Source organism: Lissotriton vulgaris, chromosome 10, assembly GCF_964263255.1.
Source record: "Lissotriton vulgaris chromosome 10, aLisVul1.2, whole genome shotgun sequence".
In the NCBI taxonomy this organism is placed as follows: domain Eukaryota; kingdom Metazoa; phylum Chordata; class Amphibia; order Caudata; family Salamandridae; genus Lissotriton; species Lissotriton vulgaris.
This window is the reverse complement of record NC_141698.1, coordinates 425,150,146-425,171,151: the sequence shown is the minus strand read 5'-3', so window position 1 is coordinate 425,171,151 and position 21,006 is coordinate 425,150,146. Positions and strand designations below refer to the sequence as shown.

Here is a 21,006-nt window from a genome sequence, read left to right as displayed (position 1 = left end):
ATGGCCGCATAGTGAGTCGACAGAGTCCCCTGCGACTCCCTCAAGCTGCTACTACTTGAGGCTGAGAGTACGGATTGGTAAGGAGGAGCCCCTAAGATGTGTGCCGCCAGAGGGGACGAGTGAGTGTAAAACCAACAAAAGCGGACGCTGCCCCGCCGGGCCAGCCGGAAGAGCCGGAGGTGCATGCTCACAAGATAGAAGATGACACGGGGAGGCCTCTGAACGGTGAAACGGGTGCTGCCTTTGGGAGTGGAATAGCTGGGGTGCGCTCTGGATCGGGAGGCTGAGTAACGTAACAGTGGAGACACCAGGTAGAGATCGAAGCCCAGATCCAAATTGAGAATATCTGGCAAGGGAGACCGGGGAGGCGAAATGGCAACAAAACCGGTCATCCAAGGGGTCCAGGACCATCCAAACGAACAAGCTAGACAAATTCACCGTGACAAAGGGGTCCCCGGTGGAAATGAGGAAGACCCCGTCAGGGGAAGAAGACGCCGCACAATCTCTCGTTGAGCCAACCTTGGCGGATCTCATGGCGGCAATCACCGGAGTACAGACGTCCCTGGGCCAGAAGATGGAGGCCCTGGATACCAAGCTGGACACCGTCACAATTGAGATGGGGCTGATGTGGGCAGATCTTGCAAAGACGAACAAGAAAGTCAAGTCCTTCGAGCTCAAGACGACCTGTCTAATTGATGATGTGAACCTCCTGCAGCAAGAGGTGCAAGACCTTAAAACCTCCGGAACCCTCGCAAACCGCAAGCTGGACGAGTATCGGGGCAGGGCCAGACGTAACAACGTTCGCATCCTCGGGGTTCCGGAAAAGGCAGAGGGTCAAACGCCGGATTTATTTGTCGAGAACTTAGTCCTCCAACATCTTCAGCCCAAAGGTCTTAGTAACTTTTTTACGGTGGAAAGGGCGCATAGGTTCCCGGGGGGTAGGCCCAGGTCAGGGGCACCCCCTCGCCCCATGATTGCAAGGGTCCTGAATTTTCGGGACAGGGATATCATCCTTCAGGCGGCACGCGTCGGGGCTCCCCTGAGATATGAAATGCGACTCTCTCCTTTTTCCAGGACTTCACCCAAATGGTTCAAAAACAGCGCCAGGGCTTCATATCGGTGAAGAAGAAACTAAGAGATAAAGGACTAAAATATGCCATGATGTATCCGGCCCGCCTCTGAGTGGAACTTAATGGAAAGACCTGGTTCTTCGACAATCCAGAAGTGCCGGCGGACTTGTTGGAAACCATTCACAATGCTGAGACTGAATCCGGGGCCCGGGGCAAGATGGACGAACAATAACATATCGTGAACCGACCGGATAAGGAAAAGGGTTTAAACTGTGATATTTTGTATACGGGGGAATGGGGGGTAGGTAATGTTTTTCCCTTCCAAGGAACATTAGACCATTTTCATTGTTGAATGTTTAGATCAGGGCAGGGGAGATGAGGCGGGGAAGGAGGAGGTTGGCGGGACGGTCCGGGCCCTCCCTCTATTTTCTACCTTTAGTTAGTTGTAGATTGGTGTGGGGGCGACAGGCACACTGCTAGTTGGGGATGAGCGTCAGATGCATGCAGGGGTGCAGGGTGGGGGAGGGAGTTTTTTTTTTTTTTTTCTAATTCAGATTCAATTTGACGCAGAAGTATTGTCGATTTGTGTTTGTTTTGGTATAGCATCAGGTGACCTAGACAGGATCTATTGTTACAATGTCTATTGGTAGTAGGGGATTGGGAGTTTCCGCACTTAGTTGGAATGTAAATGGCCTGGGAGACAAGATAAAAAGGGGCAGGGTGAGCCAGTTGATCAGGAGACACTCCCCAGACATGGTGTTGCTACAGGAGACGCACTTGGTCGGTAATTGCTGTATGGCCCTCCATAGGGGTGGCTACAAATTGGTGGCACACGCCGGCTTCACCACCGGGTCTAGGGGAGTGGGAATATTAATGAAAAACTCCTTTCCACTGGCTATGCAGGCCACGTGGGCCGATAATCGAGGCAGGTACGTTGTTGTCTCGGGGCTGTGGGAGGGAAAAGGTGTCACGTTTTTGTCAGTTTACGTCCCACCGGGTCTCCAGATGGATACATATCGCGACCTCTGTGCGATCTTCTTGACACCAGCTGTTGGGATGCTGATTGTGGGTGGAGACTTTAATGCGGTGATGGACGGTGAAGCGGATAGATGCCCGACTCGAACTCTGGCGCCATATCAGAGGTGGCTGCCATATTTCGTGGCCACAACAGGCCTTATAGATGGGTGGAGGTTAAGGAATCCCAACGGAGTGCATTACACACACACCTCTGCTGCATACAACTCCCTCTTGAGAATTGATTATATCCTGGTGCCAGCATCACAGGCAGCCTGGGTTCGGGAGGTACGTCATATTAAAGACTCATCTGTTTCCTAAATGAAGTCCCCTTGACTGTCTCCCCTCCCTCTCCTCCCCCTCAACAGGATCACAAATCTTATAGCGCGGGGATGCCCTTGGGTCACCAGGCGCTTTAGAAATCGTTATTAAATTAAATTAAATATGGGTAGGGGGATATCAGACCACTCACCAGTCTGACTCAGAGTAGAGGTGGGGCAGCGGAAACGGTCGGTTTCCCCTGGTTGGACCTCCGGCGCACATGGTACAAGTGTGGGACGCTGCCACTCGGAACCTCCAGTGGGAAGGGAAATTAACCCTGGCTACCCCGTTGTGGAATTCGGAGAGATTAAGTAGTTAGTGGAAAACGAAGGGTTTTGACAAATGGGACCTTATCGGGATCTCGCAGATTAAAGATGTATGGGGGAAAGATGGCATCCTGAAATTTGACGCCCTACGGGAAAAATATAATTACAGGAGAGTGAGCTGTATCAGTACATCCAGGTTAGGCATGCCTTATTAACAAATGTCCCCAGAGGAACAGTGCTCCCGGAGGCCGCCCCTTTGGAGGACCGGATATTGGATGGCCACCTTCAAGAGAAAACTATTTCATTAATCTACAAAAAACTAATAAACCATATGGGGGATCCATTAGCAACACTAAGGGCCAGATGTAGGTCGCCAATTACCGGTCGGTAACGGCCGAATTCGGCCGTTACCGACCGGTAATTGGATTTTGAGATGTAGGGCCCTTCATTTTACAGATTCGGTAAATTTACCGATTCTGTAAAATACCGAATCTGTAATTTGTGCGATTCGGTAAATTCCAGATGTAGGTAGCACTGTTGACAGTGCTACAGGCCTTCAGAATTCGGTATTTTACCACCCAATCCAATTGGGTGATAAAATACCGAATTCAGGTGTACAGCACATCTGTGCATGTACACCTGTGCCATGTGACACACAGACATGCCCTTAGGGCATGTATGTGTGCCACATGTCACACAAGCCTGTACTTGGGTTGCTAGAGGGTGTCAAAGTGACACCCCCTGCACCCTTGCAGGATTCGGCATTTACCGATTCGGTAAATACCAAATCGGTATTTCCCATTGATTCCTATGGGCTTCATGGCCCATAGGAATCAATGGGCAATACCGATTCTGTATTTACCGAATCGGTAAATACCGAATCATACAGAGTTGGTAATTCTAAAATTAGAAATACCTACATCTGTCCCCTTCTGATTTACCGACTCTTAAATACCGAATCGGTATGATTCGGTATTTAAGAGTCGGTAAATCGGAATTACCTACATCTGGCCCTTAGAGAGCAGTGGGGACTCGTGTTAGATGACGAGGACTGGAAGGAAGAAGTCTCCTTCCCAAAGGTAGTAGCATTACCCATGATACTCCGGTTGGTCCAGTTAAAAATCCTACACCGCTCCTATATCACGGGGCCTTGGCTGGTAAGGATGGGTCTGGCGAGTAGTGAGGAATGTCGGAGATGGTGCATTTATGCATATCCTATGGCATTGCCCCGTAATACAAGACTACTGTGGTCAAGTTAACTTGAGGATTCGAGAGGTCATGGGGGTAGAGTTGGCGCGGGAGACCCGTAGATGTATCCTAAATGTTTGGGAACCCACTGACCTAACTACTTCTGGGAAAGTGTGGGTAACACTGGCATGCATGATTGCTAAACGTAACATCGCTCAGTTATGGTGTGTTAGTCAGGCGCCCCAAATTGGGAAAACGATGGAAGATCTGGATTGGTGCATGTTGAGGGAAAGGTCCTATATATTGCCCGGGGTTGCCCCGGAAAGTGGGGGAAAGTTTGGGTGGCGTGGAATGGATACAGAGGAGATATATGCACACCTCCGGTGGCAAGAGAGGAGATATTGGTGTCGGAGCCTCAGTGATCCCTAATACCTTACCTGATTATTGATTCTGATATTTGAATATGCGTATTTGCCTTATGTGAAAGTCAAGATTGTCACCTGATGCTTTTTTCGTTTTCTTTTCTTTGTGGAACGTGTTAATAAAAAGATTAAAAAAAAAAAAAAAAGATTAGTTTTCATGAGTTTCCGGAATGCTAGCAGGTTAAGCTCTCTGCGCAGATGCAGAGGGAGGGCGTTCCAAGAATTGGCAGCATTAAAGAAAAAGGAGCACCCACTCCATCTGGTTCGCCGTATTCTAGGAGTGATGGCAGAAAAGGTAAAATTGGAGAGGAGGTTCCTGGTTGGATGATAAGGAGTGACTAGGGATTGGGAGATAGCAGGGCCACACTTCCAGATGGCCTTGTGTGCTAGGCACATGGATTTAAACAGGATTCTTGCCCTGACGGGGAGCCAATGGAGGTTCATTAATGCTTGCTTGGCAGAGTGTCAGTTTGGGGATCTGAAGAAGCAGGCTAGCGGCGCAGTTTTGGATAATCTTGAGCTTGTAGGTGGTGGATAGAGGGGCTCCCAGATAGAGGGCATTTCCATAGTCCAGGCGAGAGAGGATGAGGGCCTGGACCAGGATTCTTCTCGCCTGGAATGGGAGAAGAGGGAGGATCTTACGGAGCATCCTCAATAAGCCAAAGCAAGAAGCTGAGAGCTTAGTGGCCTGATGGTTAAAGCTGAGAGAGCGGTCAAGCCACATGCCAAGGCTCTAAATCTGGTCTTTTGGTTCAGGTACCGGACCGAGACAGAACGGCCATAGCAATGCAGGGTTGAAGGAGGGGGAGTTGCTGAGAAGCAGAAGCTCATTTTTAGCACCGTTCAGTTTAAGGAAGGAGAGTTCCATCTATTTGGCGACCTCCTCTAGGCAAGGGGGTGGGGTGCTAGATGACCGCTCGGGTGATTTAGAGCCACCACGAGTTGCGTGTCATCTGCATAGGTGATGATTTTTGGGCAAAATCGATGAACAATCTCAGCCAAGGGTCTTATGTAGTTGTTAAAAAGTGTGGGGCTTAAAGAGGAGACCTTGGGCACCCCACAACTGAGCCGCAGCCGGTTGGAGGCAACGTCTCCTTCGAACACCTGGAAGAAGCGGTCACTGAGGAAGGACTGGAACCACGTTAGTGCAGTGCCGGACACTCCTAGGCTCTTAAGACTGAGGATCAAGGTGTTATGGTTGACAGTGTCAAAAGCGGCACTGAGGTCAAGGAGGATGATGGCAGCAGTGCCTCCCTGGTCCAGTATCCTTCTGGCCTCCTCAGTTACCGCGAGAAGGGCCGTCTCGGTCCCCAGCTGAGGGCGTGGTGGACGAGGGCGTTTGATTCCAAGTATTTAACCAGGACGGAGTTTATGTGGTTTTCTAGCACTTTACTCATCCAGGGAAGAAGGGAAATGGGGCGGAAATTGGCCAGATTGGTATGGTCAAGATTAGGTTATTTTAAAAGAACTTTGACCATGGCGCATTTCCAGGCGGAGGGGACAGTACCGGAGACAATTGAGGAATTTAAGAGGTCAAGTATTGCGGGGCGGAGGGAGTTAGTGGCTAACTTAAGAAATTGAGGAGGGGCTGAATCGGAGGGTGAGCCTGAAGTAACTTTGACCATGATAGGTTCCAGTAAGACTGAATTCAGTGGAGGGAATTGGTTCAATGAGGGTCGGGATTCAGAAGGCATACCTGAGGTGTGGGGGTCTGGGTGCTCACAATGAGAGGCTGGAAAAGACAGATAGATGTTATGAATTTTCTGTTGAAAGAATTCCGCCAGGTTGTTACAGTGAATTAAGTGCCCCTTATGAGGTGGGTTGTTTTTGAGGAGTGTTAGAGAGACTCTTTGCGATTTGGAAGATTACTTTGGGGCTGTTGGCCGCTGCTGTGATTTTCTCCTCATAGAAGGAAGCTTGGGCAGCATTAATTTCCGATTTGTAGCGTCTAATTGACAATCTGTAATCCCGCTTCCGAGATTCAAAGTAGTTTTGTCTCCACCTACGCCCTAGTCTTCTACATTCTTATTTGGATTCTCTTAACTTAGGCGAGAACCAAGGGGCTGATTTTGTTCTACATTTTTTGGGGAGGACTAGATCAATGGAACTAGTGATCCAATGGTGGAATTTGTCATTCACAAGTGTGGGATTGGGATCAGTTTCTGGTCTAGAAACATCAAGGACTGATATCCAATGGTCTGTGGGGAGTGTGGGTCAATTCCGCTCCAGGACCAGAATGGCTTTGGAGGGGGCTGCCCACATGAATGGAAACAGGTAATGATCTGACCACGGAAGCGGATGTGGGGTGCCTACGCTGAGTTCAGGTAGGTTGCGGAAGACTGGATCGAGAAGGTGGCCCTTGGCTTGGGTGAAGGAGGGAACTTTTTGCAATAGCTGAAGAGCAGACAAGCTGGTGATCAGTTCCATAGCCGCATCGTCGTTAGGGTTGTCTATATGCAGGTTAAGGTCCCCAAGTACAGTAAAGTTGGAGCGGGCGAATGCCAGATTAGCGAGCAGAGTAGGGAGGGCTGAGAGAAATTGGCGCAAAACAAGACAAAGGACATGGGAGTAACCTCCTCCCTGTCCAGGCCCTCCTCTGGGAGGGTCCCCTGAATCATCCCACCCCTTTCCTGAGGGTACCTAAGGGCTGACCTGTGGGTGAGTCCCTAGATTTGTTGTGGAACAAGATTCACATCAGACACCACTTCTTATACCGTCTGGACACTCTGGACTTCGCTAGACTTTGTTTGGGCTCGACTTCATCTCCCTTAAAGTCTGCTGCAACGTCTGTGCCTGTGCACCATACAGTAACCTTTAAAGGCCTGTGGGCATAAAAAAAACCTGAAGCAATCTCCCTTGAAGTGAAGGACTCACTCCCCTGCATTTGCAAGCACCGCAACTAAGTCGACCGGTCTGCTGATCATGAGCTCCTCCGGACTTTGAAAGGTTCTGCAATTCAGGTGCTGGTTTTCCACAGCTCCCGCGGCCTGTCCTGTGCTCTCACCCAGTTTGAGGCCAGTATCCCCTGTGGGGTTGCAATAACCGAACCCCTGTGCACCGTGTCAACTTTCAGTTGCAAAGACTTGTTGGCTTCCTTCCAAGAAGATCTTCTGGCTCCAAGTAGCCCAAACCTCAAGCACCTCCAGTGACCAGAATCTTCAGCGACATTGCTTTTAAAAAAAATATTTTTATTAAGCCCTTTTTTAGAGCGTACACACAGCACAACAAAGGAGAATTAACATCCGACGTATTACAATTTGGTTCAGAAGATTGCACACAAAAAAAATAATAATAATAAAAATTAATAAATAAATAAAAGGAAAATAAATATATATCACATTTCACATTACAGTTCAATAGATTGCATTAACCAATATAATAACACCATTATACTACGTATTGTCCAACAACCTAAGAAAGGAAACCAATGAAAAATAAAAGGGAGCAACAAATATGCAGCAAAATATTTCAGCTTTCCCGCATACCCTGTTTCCAACGCTGGATCGGCTCCCAAATTTTTTTCCCCAACCTCCTCGCTCTCCTACCCTTTCTCTCATATATACCCTTCTCTAAATTATAGACTGCCAGAAGAGTGGCCAGCCATTGTTGCATAGCCGGAGGCATTTTATCCAGCCATACCCTGGCTATTATCAATCTAAGAACTGCCATGGCAATAAACACAAATTCATCATACTCAGTATCAGAGTCCCCGCTGACACCCAACAGAATCAAATGAGGATTAAGGATAATATTAATCCCTAGGGCCTCTGCCAAGTAACCTTCAATCCCTTTAAGCAAAGGCTGAAGTTGAGGGCAAGTAGCAAAGATGTGAATACTATCTGCCACCAACTCATTGCATTGGGGGCAGTTTATCCCAGAGGTACCTCCCCACTGAGCAATTCGTGCCGGGGAAAAGTAAAATGCATAGAGCGTTTTATAATGTTGAGATTGGAGAGGGGCGGAGCATAGCACTGAATACTCTAGCTTCAAAGAAGCTTGAAAATAGCTTACATCGGTTTCCAGCTTTGTAGCCCATTTGGCAGCTTGCTTATCCAGATCATCTGGTTTAGTAGCTACCAAAGCAGCATAAAAGCTACGAATAGAGCACTCCCCCCCCCCCTCTCTATCGCTTCCAAAATGTCATTTTTGTCAAACCCAACAGCCCCACCTATCTTGTTACTGAGGAAGCTCCTCACCTGAAGGTACTTGAAAAAACTCCTCCTATTTATGTGGAACTTTGTCTCTAAAGATGAAAACTGCATAAACCCCCCATCCGGCCCCAACAAATCTCCTAACTTGACTAGCCCCTTCCTAGCCCAATCTGCCATAGTTGTATCCGCAAAAATCAGGAGCAATTGCGGGGGCAAGATGGCCGCTGAAGGTTTGCAGTAAGCAGTCGCATCTCACTCCTCCTCAATCCTTAGATGAGCGGAGTGTGACCCCCCAGGAGATGATAGTGGAGGCCTGGTCTTTGGGTCAGGAGATACAAGGCAGCAAGCAAGGCCAGAGGCTGGACAAGCATACTGTGGTGGAGATATACTGGGGATATTATTCAGAAAATATTACTCAGGGCCCAAAGGAAGCTTACGGCTGGACTCGCGCTAGTGAACAAGGTAACCTGCTGCATCCTGCCGCGCAGGAAGTAAAGCAGCGGAGCTAAAGAAGTGAGCAAGGAGGCAGCAGGCCTGAAAGAGCCGGGGAAAGAGAATGAGAAGGAGAAAAAAAGAAATGACCCGAAAGCGCTGGCTGGAGCCGGGACACAGAAGGGCGCAGCCGGGAAAACTTTGGGCAGAAAAGCAGGCAGCGATGCACTGCCCACCTCGAGTGCACAGCGCGATAACGCTCTTAGTAAATCCACGCTGCCTAAACAAAGAGCTAAAGAAAATAACCTGCGCCAGCCCGCGATGGTGGAAAGTTTCGCTAGCGTACCTGCTGGAGTTGCTGCAGTCGGGAAGCTGAAGCGTGGAGAGGACTCGGACGGTCTGAACATCCTCGTGGACGCTGGCTCTGCTGTTGCTAAGCAACCGGTGAACGTGGCAGTGGAGCAGAGGCAGGAAGCCCTCAAAGAAATTAGATTGGGACTATTCAGCCACATCACAGCCTTACCTGGAGCAGGATGGCGTCACTCCTCTGCCTGGTGCTCAAGCCTCTCCTCACCTCTCGCCCCAGCCAGTCTCTCTAGAGTTATTATTCAGTACTTTGAAAGCCATGCAGAGCTAGGCGAGAGTTGAGAGTCGGAGGGCAAGGCAAGAGTCAAGGAAAATTCAGAACACTCTGAGAAAGATGAACAAGTGGTTTGACGAGGTGGATGAGAGGGTTACCCAAGTTGAGGAAAGGATTGGGAAGCTGAAGGACGACCTTAATAGTCTCAGGACTCTCAAACAGGATCAGCAGAAAGTGGCGGATGATGTTCTATGGAAGCTGGAGGATTACGAAAATCGCCAGCGGCGGAATAACATTAGACTGCTGTAAGTGGCGGAGGGTTTGTAAGGGGATGACGTTAGACTCTTTGTAGTGAAGCTACTAAAGAGGACCTTCCGGAGCTATCGTCATGGCAATGGGAGGTAGAAATCCAGAGGGCACACCGTTTCCCATTTGCGATAAGGAAAGGCCAGGCAGAGACTCAAGAAGGCAGACCAAGAGCCATTTTGATTTACGTTGGCAATTTTTTGTTGAGGCAGTTAATTCTGGAAAAAGCCAAGCCAGAGTCTAAGTGCTCCTTTAGTAATATAACCTTTTTTGCCAGGCCCGACTTCTGCCACGTCACTGTTGTGCGCAGATGGAGGATTAGACAGCTTATTGCTCCCATACAGGCTCTGGGGTCGGAAGCTTATTTATTGTACCCAGCAAAGTTGAAAGTGATCACTAAGGGGGTGGTGAAAATGTTCTTTTCGGAGATTAAGGCCAAGGAGTACATGGTGGATGTATTGGGTTTTAAGGGAGGATGAGGCTCGGGGATCAGTCAGGGGTGATTTCTTCACTATACTACTTTGTATCCTGGGGGGGGGTATACATTCCTCCTATAAGTTTCTGGAATTAGTATGTGAGGGGGGGAGGGGGAGGCGACAGCTGCATTCCAAGCGCCCACACATAGGCCATGGGTGGCCTATTTGCCTGTGGGGGGGATAGGGAGGGGGGGCTAGAAGGGGGGGAACGGGGGTGGATAAACGGGCACACACAGCACACACGGGAGCACCTTCAATTTAGTATTGTGTATTTTGTGAGATTGGTTGGGAAGGTGGGTCAACTTTTCGTAGTTTTCTAATGTATTGCAGAATTGCTTCTCTTAACGTCTGTGGGTTGAATGATGCACAAAAAAGGATCCGAGTTTCAGCATTTTTGAAGATAATGAAACCCGATCTAGTGTGTCTGCAGGAAACACTTGTTGAGGGAGGGAAGGGTTATCTACGCGAGCAGCTAGGGTTTTCCGTTTTAGCCTACACCAAAAAAGGGGTTAAGATAAGTGGGGTGGTTATTTTGATCAGAGATAGGGAATGCATAGTGGGGAGAAAATCCCAGGATCAGTGGGGGAGGTGGGTGAATGTTGAATTAGTTTTTAAGGGGGAAAAGTTTATTGTGATTTCAGTCTATGGCTCCACAGGAGATGACCCAGATGTATTTGAATTTCTTGATTTAGAAATGGCGAATTGGCCCGAAATAATTATTTGTTTTGGAGATTTTAATCTTAATAATCCCTCGGGCATTGAGATTCAGAAGAGACAAGGCTACAGCGGGAGGAAAAAAAGCCCTAGTGGATATGGCACAGCATAATACTTTAATAGACCTGTGGGCAAATTTATGCCCACAGATGGATGGCACTACTTATTTTTCAGCCCCACACAGAATTACGGTAAGGTTGGATTAATTTTTTATATCCCACTCTTTACTCACTAGATCACAAATAACGAAATTTCCCCGTGTAGTCTCGGACCACAACCCTCTGGTGTTGATAATTGAATTAGGAGGGGTAGCCGTTAACCCATATTGCTGGACATATGAGAGGGCCCTTCTTAAAGATAAGGGATATGTAAGATACATGAGCAATTGGATTAAAGACTTTTGGAGGATCAATAGGGGGAGCACATCATCGGGCATTGCTTGGGATGCGTTTGAAGCTGGGGTCCGCGGGGAAACACTTAGTTATACACAGCATAGACAAAGGGAAGAAAAAACGAGGGTGGAGGAAATGATCAGGACCTTAATGGAAGCAGAGGAGGAACTGGCCTTACTGATTCGAGCGGGTAGGCCTTTGGAACAGCAATTACTGAAAATTATGGTATTAAAGGCGGATGGAATAGAGGGTATAGCTAGTAAAACTGCGGCTAAATATCTGGCTAAAAAGGAGGAAGTGTTTGAGATGAGTGAGAGGGTGGGCCATATTTTGGCGGTTAGGACAAGACAGAAAATAGCTGCAGGGGATATTAAGTGCATTAAAGATAAGCAAGGGGGTTTGATTGCTGATCCGGTGGGCGTTAGGGAGGTTTTCAGGGAGTTTTACTTAGATTTGTATGATATAGAGCAGGGAGGAGGAAGTACAGACATTAAGGATTATCTTAACCAAGTCAGTGTAGATGGACTCCCCGCGGAGGAGAAGGAAAGATTAGATTTACCTATTAACCTCGAAGAAGTGTGTGAGGTGTTGGCAGAACTCCTCTCAGCAAAAGCCACAGGCCCAGACCTGATCCCACTTGAGTTTTATAAAACATTTCAGGAAGTTCTGCTGGTAGATTTATTAGACACAATTCTTCAGGCACAACAAGGGCTTTCAATCCCAGCATCCTGGGGAGGTGCAGAAGTCATTGTGTTACTTAAAAAGGGCAAGTCACCTATATCCCGGGGTCATATAGGCCTATCACTCTGATGAATTCAGACGCTAAACTTTTCTCTAAAATTCTCGCGAAAAGATTAGCTAAGGTAATAGAGGGACTAGTTAGCTCGGAGCAGCATGGATTTATCCCAGGGAAAGGCACCACTGAGCACATTAGGCAGGTCATCACTTTGTTCGATGCCACTGAGTTCCCGGGAGACCCTATAGCTGCTCTATTTTTGGATGCTGAGAAGGCGTTCGATAGGGTCTCCTGGGACTATTTATGGGAGGTGAGGAGATGGTTTGGCTTGGGGGAAGGATATATTAGAGCGGTTCAAGCTCTGTATATAGCCCCTACAGCCAAGATTAGGATTAATAGGGGGCTCACCACGGAAGTGCATGTATGAAGAGGTACGCGGCAAGGGTGCCCTTCATCTCCCCTTCTGTTTGCAATTTATTTGGATCCTTTCTTGCGCAAACTGTCCGGCAACACTAATATTCCAGCTCTAACTACAATAGGTACGCAGGCTAAGGTGTTAGCATACGCGGACGATGTTGCGATAATAACCCCTAACCCTTCCTCGGCAATAATAGAAATAGAGGTTGAGGCACACAGGTTTGGTAGAATCTCGGGGTATAAGCTTAATAGTAACAAGACACAAATTGTGAAGAATCCACATGCCGTCTGCAATGACCCACGGGTGGTTAGCGCAGTAGTATATTTGGGTGTGGAGATTACGTCAGATTTAGACACGGTAGTGAAGCGCAATTTGACACCATTATTGAATAAAGTGAGTTTGGATCTGGCAATGATGAATAATCTTCGGCTGTCCCTGGTCGGTCGTACAAACGTTATTAAAATGTTAATACGCCCTAAGTTTTTATATTTTTTCAGGGCAATCCCCTTATTCTTTGAAGCTCAATGGTTCAACAAGTTAGAGTCAATTTTGAACAAATTTATCTGGGCACCTGGGAAGACCAGGCGGGCTTATAGGTTCATGTCACTACCCAGGGATAGGGGAGGGTGGGGGGCTCCAGATTTCAGGCTTTACTATTGGGCTGCTGTGTTGCAGTTTTTGCAGGGTTTAATTGGCGGCGGTGGCACCGATCCTAAAATCACGGCATTATCTACTAGGGTTTATGAATTTACTTTGGGAGCTAGTACAGAGAATGCCTTCCTGAGCTGCACTGATTCCTCCTATTTTAAGAGGACGAGATTTAAAACTATTAGGGCAGCCTATAATGTCTGGATAGCATTTTTAAAGAAATTTAGTCTGGGGAGGTTCAATAGATACACTAGATTGTACAGGAACCGTTCCTTGCCGCCATTGATTTTTGCGGACATTGCATCGTGTGCATTGTGGCCTGCATCTTTTGGTGAGCTGCTCGAGGTGCTCTCGCTACTCCAGTGCCTCCGGCCTGTGGATCCATTTGAGGGTCACACTTGTTTCTTTTGGGCTCCCCTGATTGCTCGGGGCCAGCCATGACTCCCCTGCTTGTGGTGAGTCCCCTGGACCTTGCTGGTCCCGACGTTGCTCTTTCTTTAATTCCTGTGTTGGTTGCATGTGCCAAGGCTTGGTGGTGCTCCCGCCAGACACCGACCCTTCAGCACTCGACATCCTTCGTGAGAAAGCTCTTGAACAGCGCCTGGTTTTCCTCAGCGTAGCCTGGTCCTCACAGCTGCAGAGTCAAGGTCATTGTCACCCATCCTGCAACACCCGACATCGGTGGGCGTTCGTCTTCCAAGTCTCCTAGTCTCTCCAATGTGACAGACTCTGTCCCCTCTGCTTGTAGGTACCTCTCATCTATAATCCACCTTCGCATTCCAGTGGACACACTTTCTCCTTTATCAGCAGCTGCACCTTCCTGCAGTCCTCCATTGGATTCGACATTGGTTTCTGACACCACTTCACAAATATGCCCTTCCCTTGTGCAGGTAACGTGGCTACTAGGGTATCCACAAGTGGGGTGGCTTTCCAACCTTTGTCTTCCTTGGGGTTTCTTCACGGTCCACTGGGAAGGGGCCTTAATCTTTAAAAATCCAGTCGCGACTTACACGTAGAGTTGTACGGAGTACAGAGTCGTGTTTCCACACTGCACATGCTCTCCGTGGGGTTCCTAGTCACTCACCTTGGGTGGTTCTTTGGGTCCCCAGTACTTTTACGCCCTCTCGACATTGTCTTGACCGGAGTTGTGGTTCTTATACAACTTTCTTAGTATATGGTTTGGTCCCCCCGGGGTCCACTGTGTATTTCATGCTCTTTTTGTATTTCTGTGCAAGGTATTGTGTGCATTGTGTTGATCTCCTAGTAGGAGATATCTAAACGTGTTTGAGAGTATTCTATTATAAATTCATATTTTTAAAAATATCTTGTGTGGTTCTTTTTCACTTAGTCTATACTATAACATTGCATTCTGGTAAAACAAGCTGATTTACACTCCTTCTGGACTAAGCCTGAAGGCTGCTGTCCACAGCTACTACTTAGATAGCTTTCTCAGGTTGTCTAAGACCTCGTAAATCGCCATAAGGGATGTCTGGACTGTTGCAATGTGCCCACTTACATTAGTGGACATCACATACCAGACCAGCTACTCACAAGTATGATAAATGGATTTCTTGGAATATCAATTGCTTGCTTCAAATGTAAAATCAAATTTAACTGCTCAACTTAGGGCACAGTTACCCATTCACACAAGAGCGGGACTGCATTAACACGATGGCTGATTTGAGTTTTCCCCTCCTATGCTGAGCTTTGAGTTTCCCCATTGTTCATTACGAGCTCAGCTCGTCATAAGCACAGCTCAACCGTGCCTCATGACGAGCTGAGCTCGTCATGAGCAGCGAAGGGGTTAAAGGTGCGTGCCCTGCAGAAAGGGTAGAATGCCAGTTTCTTTAGGGTAATGGAGTTGTTGCTTGAAAATGCTTTTAAATTGTTTTTTTTCAGTATTTGTTATGATTTTATCAAACTACTCACTCATTATACCTTTTCTTGTGCAGAAGCGGCAGATTCTGGTCACCATAGTCGAGATCTTCTTACCACTGCTCTTTGCTGCTATATTGATTGTCCTACGCCAGAGGGTGGAGTCTGAGAATCATCCAAACGCCACCTCGTATCCCACGCAGATCATCAATGTACTACCCCAATTCTTCCACCAGAAGGATCACACATGGGAGCTTGCCTATGTTCCTTCCAACAGCAGTGCAGTGGCTGAGATTGCTGCCAAGGTTGAGAAAGGTCTGCTTGTTCGTATAAGAGGTTAGTTGTTTTTTTTTGTTTTTTTTTATGAGCCACATTCATTTGGTTTACAATAAAACGTGTATAATATAAAATAGGAATAGCAAATCAAACAAATTGGCATCTCAAGGTGCAAACAGAAGTAGCGTCCAGTCCATCAAGTCTCTTGCCCTTCACACCATCTGCAAACATAACCGGTTCTAAACCTATTCCTTCCAAGTTGTGGGGTATCATCGCCCAAACCAGTAGATAAATTCATGTATCCAATTTGCTGAACTCCTTCCTAGGTCCTCATTTTTTTTTCAACTTTCCACTGGCACCCTCGCCATTGGTGTACAGTTTTCTCACTTGCATAAAGTAGTCCATATTCTGCATCCAGTGTGTAAACTAAGGTACATTATGACTCCCCACAATTGTATACCATCTCTCCTGACCGCCATTAAGGTTGTATTGCAAAACAACAGCATATATTTGGGGACCTACTGCTCCCTCCACATCCCAAAACATACCACCTGTGCATGTAGATAAGTCATCAACCTAGTTCCCTTTACCATAGCACCGTGACCGCCCGAAAGTGTGAAGTTTCAGACATTCTCATATTATGTGGATCAGGTTGCCTCTTTGCATACATCCCTGCCAATGCTAATCATTTTCAGTTTTGCCCATCTTAAAAAGTCTAGTCCTTGTGTGCGTGGTGCAATATATCAAGCTAAATTAGGCGGAAGCCCGCTTTAGAGTATTTGCATGCATCTCCCTAGTCTGCATTATCAATAACCCCCATATCGCTCACACATCTCTCCTTTAACCTATCCACAAGGCGTAGGCAGTTGGCAATCAGCGTATTTTATATTTGTGAGATTGTATATCTATGGTGGGTATGTAATGGCACTGACATAACAAAACTGAAGGTGGCCCCCCTCTGCATGGTACTCAATCAGGAGCTCTCAGGTCAGAGTATTGTGTGGAGGTGGCCCCCTGAAGCTTGTGGGCCCCCGCACCGCGAAGGCTGCGGCGGCCTGTGTTAAGCCTCTGTGTAGTGGGGCTGCAAGCAGTCTATATTCCAGTGGTGATTACGTTTCTGTCACCCTTTTTATACATCCCTCATTGGCCTACTTTACATTTCTTTATTTTATCTCAGTGAGTCCCTTTTCTTTCAGCCCATCTCTAGCCTTAACCTCCATCTGAAAGTTTACCTGCTTTCATTCTGCTTGTAGTGTCTGTATTTGTGGAGTTTTTTTTACTGACAGTTGTGCAGTTGTTTATACTATTGTATTTTAACATTCTCTAAGGGATTTAATCCATTGATAACTGATGGCTGAGCCCCTTTCTCAGTTATGCTTGTACTTCAAGAAGTGGTATGGAATAGTTCTGCATGGGAGGGGGTGGTAATGTTTGTGGCTGGTGATAGTTAATCTTCCAGGAATTTGGAAGTCAACTGGTTGCAGCAGCAATCTGGTTGATGCCCAGTGTGGTCCAGTGGAATGCCATCAATGCCATATTTCCTTAAACCCTTCCATTTGGCATCTTTCTGCTGTCTAAATGTCCTCACTTTCATTCCCAACTCCAACTCCAGCTCGCGGTTTCCCCACTGAAAAGGACTTTGACAACTATATCAAGACTGACAACACTTCGGACAATGTTTTGGCAGCAGTTGTATTTGACCACAAGTTTACCCACACTAATGAAGCACTGCCTCTTCAGGTAAGAACCTTTTGTATCTTAAAGCTTTCTTCTTCTTTATAGTACCCTTTATCTCTGGATGGCAGTATTTGGGAGACAGAGTGTAGCTAGGATATGATGCATTGCATGCCCATTAAATCAACCTACCATCTAATCCCCCTCAGTAACTCACTCCTCTTTGTTCTCTCACTATCTTTATTCAATTGAGAAAATTAGAAAATCTTTGTAATAAACACCAGCACTTCCAAAAGAATACCCTGCTCATATATCTGGGAGAGGAAATGGCTATGGAAGTTCATATCTCAAGAATGTTTGCAAAATTCAGATACCAAAAGTTCCTATGACGATCATATATTTCAATTTTCATTGACGTAAATACTTCACAACCGTATCATTTTCCACACACAGCATAGCCGGCCCCCGTTGAGAAAGTCATCAACTCTTGGATCTGTTACCTCTTGGAATGTTAAGCAAATACATAATTTGTATAGTTAATAGATACTTTCATATTTAATAAATAAATGTGGAAATCTTCCTCTTGTAAGCCAAATTTTCACTGTAAGTCAACTCACCATATAAGAATATTTTTTGAATCCCAGACTATGGCATCTAACATCAACAAATTCCAATGTTTTGTTTTTGTTTAATTATCTTTTGTCTAATCCTTCAACAAGGATCTGTATAATTGAATGAAAAGAAAGACAGAAATTGAACTTAAAAACATCTTAAAGTAGGAAGAACACCCCTAAAGGCACCTGCCTTTTCTCCCACATATTTAGGCCTGACTGCTCTTTCATGTAATGTTGTAAAACATATCTGGACTCTAAACCCTTCAACATTGCTCCATATCACCACCACAGTGAATATCAATTCAATCAATTCTTTCTTTATTCGTCCTTCCAAAGACAGGACATAAAAGATACATCATATAAAATCAATCACAGCAAATACAAACTCATATTCCGTTTAAAAAGAATACAACAGCTCACAAATACAGTAATTTTTCTTGAAACTAAAGTGGCAGGGCAAAACACTTGGGTCTGTAAGTAGCAGCAGATTTATCAGATGTGGGCTAAAGTGACAGTGCAAAAAGCTTGGATTCGTAAATAGCAGCAAATATTAGCTAATAGTGCAACAAAGAGAAACAATTGCAGCCATCAATAGCAGCAATTATTATCAGAAAATACATGAGTAATAAAATAAGGCATAAAAACGAGTCAGTAAATCAGGTAAACCTTGTAGCAGCAATACCAATGCATTCCATGTAGAGAATGATAAAATACATGCAAATTAAAACAGCATACTCCTTCTCTTAGCTAAAATGCTTTTCAAAAAGCTGCCACCAGCAAAACAGACATCAAGACCTTTCAGTTGCTGCAAAAAGTACAAAGCTGCTTTGCACTTAGAGAATTTGTGTCTGCGCAAGAGAGGTATTAAAAATTTCCTGGTAAATGGAAGATACAATTGACAAAAAATATAACATGTAAAATGGTTTGACTCAAATGTCCATCACAGGGGCAGACCATAATTGATTCTGAAGAATACTGACACAGGGGGAAGCATATCAACCAACAAGAAGATCCCAGCCTGAATCTAGATAACAGATTCCTTTCATGTACATTATTAACATATATTCGATACGGGGCAATGTAGGGAGGTACTTGTATAAGGCAATAGTCCCTGACTGTGTGTTTGAGTATTTCAGACAATTCCTTGGACAGATCTTTGTGTTTTCGGAAGCTCACCAAAACCCGCTGTCGATCCCCTTTAACAGTTTGATCTGGGTGCTCAAACATAGAGGGATAACCAAGTTCAGTAAAACAAGTTTTAATGTATTGGAGCCAGGGGATACAAAGGCCTCGGGTACAGTTTAGACAGTCTCTGATAATTGCCCTATTAAAATCAGTTTCTTCATTGTCCAGATTGAACACCAGATAGCTAAAGGTGCCACATTTATCATCATCATCAAAGCTTTATTTCGATATAAATATACCTTAAAAGCATTTTACAGATTATATAAAAAAACACCATTTATAATAATTGCACAAAGAAATAAGATAAAAAATCTTAAGACATCTCTCAAAGGATGCAAATTACTTTACAGAACAGTGGAATACCTATTCTAAATTTAGGACAATTCGTAAGTTACATTCCTGAGACATTCATTTAACATAAACATTCCATCAATAAATAACAGCTCAAAAGCATAAAAATCCACAAGGGAAGTTAAAAGTGAATTAAACTATCTCAGCTTTGATGGAGCTTATAAACAAATTTAATAAGAATCTTCAGCCTGGTCATAACGCTTTTAATCTTATCACCCAGGCCCAGCTAAGGAATTTGGCCACACCGCAAGCAAAAGTTGTATTGGTTTCTGCTTGCAAAATTCTAAGTGCTTGGTTCCTAGTTCCTAATTGCCAACAAATGGGTTTTAACCATCTGGTTCTTGGTTTATAATAAGCTGGGCATGCAAACAGGAGATGTGGGACGCTTTCAACTACTCCTTCACAGTGCGGACAAGTTGGGACTGTTTGATGGGGAGGCTTCCATTTGTTTGTATATTCACGAATGGGAAGCGTACCCAATCTAAACTGAATGAAAAGGGCCCTATCCCTGGATTTCTGAATAAAATCTAAGTAGGGCTCCAAACGGGTCATCTGCTTGTGCTGACGAAACTCGTCGGTCAGTCTGCCTGGGCTGGTATTTCTATTTTCCTGGCTCTCGACCCATGCCCAGTAGGCTCCCTTGATATCTAACTTGGTCAGCGGGGCCCCTGACTCCCAAGCCGCTTCGAATCCCAATGCAAAAAGAAACCTTTTTGTATTTGTTAGCCAACTAATCTTATGAGATCCCTCAAGGTTCATCACTTCTCTTAGGCCGTTGGCGTATTTAGATAACTCAGGTGTACGCCAAAGACGAGCCTAGTATAGAGGAGAACGTAAGGTAACAATATCCTTGATTGAGTGGCGTCCCAAGTCGCTCAGTAGTGGTTTAGTGGGGGTTCCCTGTGGGAGTGAGACCAATTCTCTAAAGAATTTATTTTCCACTTTTACAATGATATCAACGTTGTCAAAGCCCCAAAGCTCAGCACCGTATAGTGCTGAACCTACAGCCCTGGCAGCATAAATTTCAAGGGCAAAAGCAATAAGCTTAGATTTTGAAGCACAATGTTCCCTTCCTATCACACCCACAACTCGCTTGTAATTCAGAGCCATTGTGACAATATGTGGTCGCCAGCTTAAATTGTCTGAGATTCTAATTCCCAGGTAATCAAACTTTTTGACGCACTCTAAGGATGCCCCATCGAGTGTGAGGGTGGACTTAACCGACCTACTGGGATTAAAATAGAGGAGCTTTGTCTTGGAGGTATTAATTACTAAGCCCCTCAAATGGCAAAAGAGATAAAACCTGTTTAACAGTTTCTGCAGTCTGACAGGGGTTTTAGATATTAATAAAGTGTTGTCGGCGAAGAGTAAGGCAGGCACCTTATCACCCGCCAAAACTGGGACATCAGCATTTATTTCCAATGAAAAAGAAACCACCCCATTCACAAAAAGCGAGAAAAGGGTGGGGGCCATAACACATCCCTGACGGGCGCCTCTATTGACAGGGATTTTTTCTGTTTTCTGTTCCTGTGAGCCCCACCTAACTCAGGCGTAATTGTCCTCGTGCATATGGACCAAAAGACTTAAAATGGACTGGGGGAACCCCATCCCCTGTAAGACCGACCATAGGCGATCTCGAGGGACCAGGTCAAAGGCAGTCTTTAGGTCAATGAAGGCGAGATAAAGACTGCCCTTGCCACATTTATAGTGTCATTGACATACTCAAGACCCAACTACAAATGAAGGGGAAAATGCGGCGAAGAAGGGGGCACTCCTAAAACTCTACTGCAAAATCTGTTCTCCTTCAGCTGCATAGCGTGTACATCCCAACATCCCCCAGACCATATGTTAAAATCAGAAATACATTTACGTTCATAACTCTCTAAAATAGGGGCTA

The 21,006-nt window shown here is 45.8% G+C and overlaps 1 protein-coding gene across 2 annotated transcripts in view; it reads left to right on the top strand.

Annotated features, from left to right (window-relative positions):
* ABCA3 (ATP binding cassette subfamily A member 3) overlaps positions 1–21,006 on the top strand; it is a 642,985-nt gene that overhangs the window by 210,508 nt on the left and 411,471 nt on the right. For both annotated transcript variants that reach the window (XM_086941282.1, XM_086941283.1), the window contains exons 3-4: positions 15,087–15,345; positions 16,898–17,025. In XM_086941282.1, coding sequence (XP_086797408.1) covers positions 15,087–15,345; positions 16,898–17,025 — 387 coding nt within the window. The remainder of the gene's footprint in view (positions 1–15,086; positions 15,346–16,897; positions 17,026–21,006) is intronic.